This window comes from Pipra filicauda, unplaced genomic scaffold (genome assembly GCF_003945595.2).
Source record: "Pipra filicauda isolate LSUMZ 115617 unplaced genomic scaffold, ASM394559v2 scaffold36_size6622888_pilon, whole genome shotgun sequence".
In the NCBI taxonomy this organism is placed as follows: domain Eukaryota; kingdom Metazoa; phylum Chordata; class Aves; order Passeriformes; family Pipridae; genus Pipra; species Pipra filicauda.
The window spans coordinates 2,058,442-2,065,497 of NW_024104498.1; the positions used below are offsets into that span (position 1 = coordinate 2,058,442).

Genomic DNA, 7,056 nt, shown 5'->3' on the forward strand with positions numbered 1-7,056 from the left:
CTGTGACAAATATTCCTTGGCAGAACAGCATGACTGAGGTCCTAAAAGGTTGGCTGTGATTTTGTTTGGGGTTTGTAATATGCTGCAGAGTCCTGGTGTATCAGTGTGTCAGTGTTGGAGTTTTTAATCTGCCAGTTGGCTTTGTTGCAAGGATCAGTAGTTCCGAGCTGTAGGTCTGGGAGGGTGTGTGCACACTGTGTGTATGCACTGTTATTTCTGGAGGATTGGAGCTTTAGCAAAGGTTGGAAGGAGGTTTCAAGACTGTGTTCTGTGCTGGAGTAAATGTTTACAAAAATTATTGCTGTTTTTGAAAAATGTGATCTGCAGTGTCCCAGCCATTGCACGAAGGATACCAGAATTGTGGGAGTGTATGAATTGGTATGTGCTGAGCTTGTGAGTGTGCAGCCTGTAAAATAAGGTAAAATCAGGCTAGATGGAGTACAGAAAGTTTTGCCTCCTTATGTATGTTTAAATGCTGCCATTGCTCAGATCAGCAGGCTTTAAACTATCATGAGTGTGAATCAAGAGGCAGAAAAAACTGTCCTCGTGGTTCCTCAATTTGACTTTACACAGGAATCACGCTGGTGAGGCCACCCCTGGAGTGCTGTGTCCAGCTCTGGGCCCTCAGCTCAGGAAGGACATGGAGGGGCTGGAGCAGGTCCAGAGGAGAGCAACGAGGCTGGGGAAGGGACTGGAGCACAAGTGCTGTGAGGAGAGGCTGAGGGAGCTGGGGGGGCTCAGCCTGGAGAAGAGGAGGCTCAGGGGAGACCTCCTCACTCTCTGCAACTCCCTGACAGGAGGGGGGAGCCAGGGGGGGGTTGGTCTCTTTTCCCAGGCAACCATCAGCAAGACAAGAGGGCTGGGTCTTCAGCTGTGCCAGGGGAGGGTTAGGTTGGAGATTAGAAAGAATTTCTTTCCAGAGAGGGTGATCAGACACTGGAATGGGCTGCCCAGGGAGGTGGTGGATTCTCCATCCCTGGAGGTGTTTAAGGACAGACTGGATGTGGCATCAGTGCCATGGGCTGGGAACCACAGCGGGGTTGGATCAAGGGTTGGACTGGATGATCTCGGAGGTCAAAAGAAAGCAGGCACAAGTTTATTCAGACTGCTTGGAGGAATATTGCTGGGTGAGCTTTGCCAGGCAGTGAGCTGTTGAAGTTTGCACCACCAAATGTGTGTTCAATGACTGCAGGTCAGGCAGTTCCTGCCCCCGCCGGGGCTCCTCCGGGCGGGCAGCCGGATTACAGCGCGGCGTGGGCCGAGTACTACAGGCAGCAGGCAGCTTACTACGCCCAGACCAGTCCCCAGGGGATGCCCCAGCACCCTCCAGCGCCACAGGTACAGTGCTCGAGTGTTTTCTGCCTGGCTTCTGGTTCAGTGGTCGTAGATATTTTTTTGCATGTCTCCTGCTTTGTTACTTTTGGAGTATGCATCTTTTTTTCTAGCAAAATAGATCTCAGAATAATTAAGTAGATGACTTTGTTTACCTGATAACTTGAGTTTTGTATCTATCCATATGTTTGGTGATTATGTTTTGTTTTTTTTTTTTTAAAAGAAAAAAAAAAAAGAAAAACTTTCTCCTCCCAGGGTTTTGAAAACCATGCAAGAAGCCACCACCATTTACATTAACCAATTTTTCTTTCTTAAAGGCTTCACTCCTGAGTTAGCTCGATTTAAAGGATTTTCTTTAACTTTTTGTGTATCTCTTATGTATTTCTTCTGCACAGGGCCAATAATAAGAAGTGGACAATACAGTATTTGCTTCATTGTGTGGGGGAAAAAACCTTTGTTAAATGTATGGATGCAGACGCCTTGATGAAGATCTTAATTTTGGTTAAAAAAAAATAGTGTTTTTGAAAATGTACAAAATATCTATCACTACTGATAGGAGGTAATATTTCTGTGTAGAAATGAAAAAAAATGGTTTGTTTTTAGTATTAGTGTAGATGTACACATTCCAGCAAATGTATTTGCAATTATGTGGTCAATGCTTTGTGATATAAATGTACTTTTTCAATGTATACTTTATCACTTTTAAAAATGCCTGTTTTGTGCTTTACAATAAATAATATGAAACCTCCTGTGTCGGTAAGTTGGATATGTGGGTATTGCAGAATTATAGGATTGATTTGCAACGCTGAATCAAGGTACCTGTACACAAATGAGTTGTGTTTTTTTCCCCCCCCCCCCGGTGAAACCTTGTTGAGTTTAAAAACTTGTCGTTAGCATGTTTTTCCCCTCTTGCAGAATAGTTGTAGATGGAGGATCTCTTTCATTCATTGTATTTTGCTGCCTAGCACCAGTAATCTTGATACCTTAATTTTCTTTCTATTTGATTCAAACTGCATGTGTTTAAGAAGGTGATCTTTTGGCATACTTCCATTGCATTAACAGTGAAATTTCCTTTAGACATGACCACTGTTTCAGACCTGTGCAGCTGCTATAACAGATAACTTTTGTTTTTAACGAGTGCTTCAGAACTGTTCCTGCATAACTATTTTATGGATTTTTTCAGACTAGTTATAAAACTTACTTTTAAGTGTAATGTGCTTAAGCCTTCAGTTTAAAGTAGTCCACTTCAAAATGCAGTGTAGAAAGTCAATGTGGTTTGCATAGTAGCTAGAAAAATTGCATCTGTCCTTGAAACGCTGTTTTGTTTGAGTGGTGGGAGCGGTTGAGAACTTCCTGCAGAGCAGATAACTTCTGTTTTTGTAAATATTCAAGTATTTGAATCGACTGATTATTTTTCTATATATACTTGAAACTTCTTATTGCTCTAATGCTCATACTGAAAAGCTGATTCTCTTGAAATCCTATGTTTGCTCTTTGCATCTGTTAGATGACATGCACTACAGTCTGTCTTGCCATTGTCTGTTGAAGTGCAGGTTTGATCCAGCCAGTATAGAACTAGCTCTATAGGGGTGAGGAGGACTGTGCTGTGTATCATCCTTGATTGTTCCTTCAAGGAGCATTGCACTGTAAGTACATCAGAATGACAAATTGATGAACTGCAACAGTATCTTTTTGTCAATGTTCCACATAATGCAAATGCCGTACTTGTGTGACTATTATGTTGGAATACAGTGCTGATATCTTAGGAAATCATAATTGCTTCTTAATTCAGAACCATAGGTTTGCTTTTATATATATATATATATATATATACATACACATAATATGAGCTTTGTGGGTAAGTATTCCTGAAACTTGTAGCAATAGCTAAAGAAAATCATGTTTCTGTTTATCTGAGTAAGAGTTTTTTTCATTAGTACTCCTGAGACAGCTGTCATTCAGTGTTTTAAAGTTTGCATATCGTAACATTGAAGTCTTTGGAACCACTTGTTAGACAGAAGTTGTCTTTGTCTTCAGATAGTTTGTGGATATGTAGTGATGTAGGTATGTTTTAAATAATTCTGTAACTGTTAATTGCTTTATTTTTTTGGAACACCATGTTGTTGCTTTGAGAATAAATTTTTTTAGGGTGGCTGCACAGAGAAGTAAAAGTTAAGGCTTGAAAACTGAAGTAGTTTATTCAGGTAATCAGCAATGTATGTATTGTGCTGTAGAAATAGAAGGAATTATTTTTATCCCTTTTAAAAGTAGGAATTATGCTGGTAGCTTGCAAAAGGCTAGGACAGTATTTGCTATCTTTAGTGTAGGGCATTAAGTTTAATAGTTCAGGTATTTTGCATGGTATTTTGTAGATAACCTTACAGAATGGTGCATTTATTATGTACTAAACTGAGCAAAAATTAAATTCACTGGATTCTTTATCAGTCACAAAATGGAGGCTGTTGATTTTGATTCATTTAAGGTATAAAATCTTTATTAATTGCAAACAGTGCAATTATTTATACTTCACAGTGCCTTCCCAGACCTTCCACCTTAGGTTCTGCTGCAAAAAAGCAACAGGTAAGCACAACCTAAGGAAGTATATAAATTAATATATTTCAGTACATTAATGTTGTCCCTGTGAGATCTTTGTGGTTGTGTATTGAAAAGCAATCTGCTGCTTCCCCAAATGCATTGTTACTCACGGTTCCATTTCAGTGGAAAGTCTTAAGTTTTTAAACAACTGTTTATATTTCTAGGTAAATATGTATTTTTTTCTTTTTTCTTGTTTTTTGTTTTATTTTTTAAAAAGATTATTAGATTGCAGTAATTGAACTTGATCAGAATTAAGTAATTTTTGTTATTTTTCCTCAAATAGCTAATTGTTGCAATTAAAGAATCAAAACCTTTAAAATATGCAGGAATTACTTCGGTTAGAAATGTCAACAGCCTTCACAAATGTTTTTTTATACTAGGGCACTATTCCCACTTAAACCCATCAGACCTAATGTAAAGAATATGATTCTTGTTGTTATCACTGAACTCGATAACTTGTCTTACAGTTATAGTGTGTTAGTGGAATCTTTAGATAACTTAGTTTGCTTATTCATACTTGACATGGTAGGAAAACAGATTGTGGAGTTTGAGGTCAGTATGTTTTATAACTGAACAAGCATGTGCACCAATTAAATGTTAACAGTACAGCAAATACTATTTTATTGATATAGCAGTCAGTGTATCCTGTTTCTTGATACTTTAACTGAATTGCTGTATATTTTGATAGTATAAAATGTTATATGTCTTACAGATGGTCTGGTACAGGTTTTTGTTTTGAGTTTTTGTTGTTGGTTTTTCTTTTTTTTTTTTTAGCTTAACATAAAGCAGCATCTTTGGGTTTTTTTTGTTCATTATTCTGTTTCTAAAATGTGCTGCTCCTCTTTCAAAAGTCCTGCTTATCTGTTACATCAAAGAAAAATATTCAAAAATCCTGCCTTCATTTTCACACACAGTGCTGAAGATGCTGCAAGCACCAAATCATAGCTCATAGAATCAGGTCCTGAGATAGTTACTACCAGTAAAGAGGAATCCTTTGAGTGTATGCCATTGGTGAGCCGATGAGCATGGACCGTAGAAGGGCTCCATGTGGAAGGTAAAATTGGCAAAAGCATAACAGATTTGCAATGTATCCCATACATGATGGTGTAGGGTATAATTTTTGTTCTGATCACTTTTCATTCTTTGAAGTATTCTTTGTTTGACCATAAATGTTCCATAATCTGTTACGTTTTTTTTTTTTTAAACTGTGATTGAATAATATAAACCATCTATTTTACTTTATATTCTTCTAAACAGCCAAGTTTAATTTTTTGAACTAAATTAATAGTTGTGCTTCAGTTTCTCAAGCCACTTAGTATTTCATCTGTAGTTTTAACATGTAACTTCATTTTTGACATGAGAAAAGGTTAGGTGTGTGTTCCATTTAGAGTTTGATACTGTGAATTTAGTGTGGGGATGAGTCATTTGTTCACTTCCTTTTTACATGGTACTTTTTTCTTCAACTGTTACTCCTAAAATACCTTGAACAGTCTTCCAGCTGTTCATTTAGCCTGTGGGAGGAGATAGGGCAGGAGCAGCCGGTGTGTTGGGATGTTGGGAGTGTGTGGAAGGTGGGCTGTTCTTGTGTGCAGCATTTGAGGTGTATGACTCCAGCTCTCTCACTGCTGGCCTTACAGCCACGCTGCTTTGTGCTAAGACAGTGTTTAGTTTTCACCTCTGTCTCCAAACTCATAGTTCTTGGGAGAACAGGAGATTATTGGAGCTCTCCAATAGCCAGAGAGAGAACTGGCCTTCCTTAGAAACGCAGTGAACTTGTCCAAAAGGTGTCTGGAAATGTTCCCCACTTAGCCCAGCCCCACCCTTTAGTGTCCCACAAATACAGCAGAAGGTGAAGTGTGCAAAGCTGACAAAGCAAGCATAATTTTCTAAGTAGGAAAAGCATTTTTGTATCGCTTCCTGCAGCCTGTACTTCATTAGGACAGAAACCAAAATATCAGGTAGATAATCTTCAGTGTAGCTTGATCATAAGCCATCTCCTTCACTTGTCCAGGCAGACAGGATCATGATTCACTTGCACAGCCTAATCTTGAGATATTTCATCTTTTTCTGCTGGTATTTTATTGGATGGTAGAAACTGTTCTCCCCTGTTCTCTTCCAGAGTAATTCTTAAGTTTTCCATTGCATGCTAAAAGCTTTTTTATTTTGCTTTTTTTCTGGAAGTGGGGGGAGGAAGGGAGGACTGGGCTTTGCAGAAAGCATACAATTGCCAGGATTCCCTCTTCCCTAGTAATAGCTTGTGAAACTCTCATGTGTGCACAAATATTTCTCTTGCGTGCATGTGAAATGCCTTTTCGTCCTGAGAAAAGTGTTCTCTGCAGAAACTACCCGTGTGTAAAAAGAAGATTGGCTTTAAAAGGCAACTGTGATGGGAACAGTGTCTTAGGGAGATGCAGCTTGGACTTGAGGTAAATTGAATGCTTTACAAAAATGTGGTTTTGAGCTTGCATTGACATTGTATGTAATATGGGTACACATTAACTGTATAATGGTTTTTGTATGGTTTTTCTCAATAAATGTAAACTGATGGATAATAATAGCAATGTTTTTGTCTTTTTTACGCTCCTGTCCCTGCCTCTGCTAGTTTGAAATAACAGCTTCAGAGGAAAAATACTGCAGCAAGTAGTACTTCTGTGACTGAGCATCACCCACATGAAATGAAGGAAAATCTGTTTATATGGCTATTAGGGGAAGTACTAATTGAAAACATCAATTAGTGCAGCTCGTTACCATTTTTTCTGGAGGCAGAAGAGTGAATTCCAGTAGGGAACTGGACAAAGAGCAGCAGGTTCTGCCACGGGGAAATTTCTTTTTGAAATGACCGCAGAACTTTAATTTACTGCAGCTTGCCTTGTCTTTATGTCCAGGCCTGTACACGTGTTCTTTCATTTAAAATGTGACTATTTTTTTGTAAAGTTACTCCTAAAGAAGCTGAATCTGTTTCAGATGGTGTTGGCACAGTGACATCAATGTTGATGTCAAGAGGCCTTAAGAGAAAGATAGTCCAGTAGCCTTAAGACAATGATTAGAGATGGGGCAATAAATTTATTGCATTAAGATGAAGAAAACAGGCACTTTCTGAAAACTTTTTTTTCTTAGAGCTTGTTTCTT

At 38.6% G+C, this 7,056-nt stretch overlaps 1 protein-coding gene across 14 annotated transcripts in view; it reads left to right on the forward strand.

The window, feature by feature from the left end:
- The window catches only part of FUBP1 (far upstream element binding protein 1), a 33,452-nt gene that overhangs the window by 17,028 nt on the left and 9,368 nt on the right, over window positions 1-7,056 (forward strand). For 4 of the 14 annotated variants that reach the window (XM_027744081.2, XM_027744086.2, XM_039384681.1 and 1 more), the window contains 2 exons: window positions 1,193-1,338; window positions 2,881-6,482. In XM_027744081.2, the coding sequence (XP_027599882.1) occupies window positions 1,193-1,338; window positions 2,881-2,919 (185 nt within the window). In that variant the 3' untranslated portion in view covers window positions 2,920-6,482. Of the gene's footprint in view, window positions 1-1,192; window positions 1,339-1,727; window positions 6,483-7,056 lie in introns of those variants that run through there. The other 10 variants (XM_027744087.2, XM_039384683.1, XR_005564818.1 and 7 more) reach the window with 9 other exon arrangements.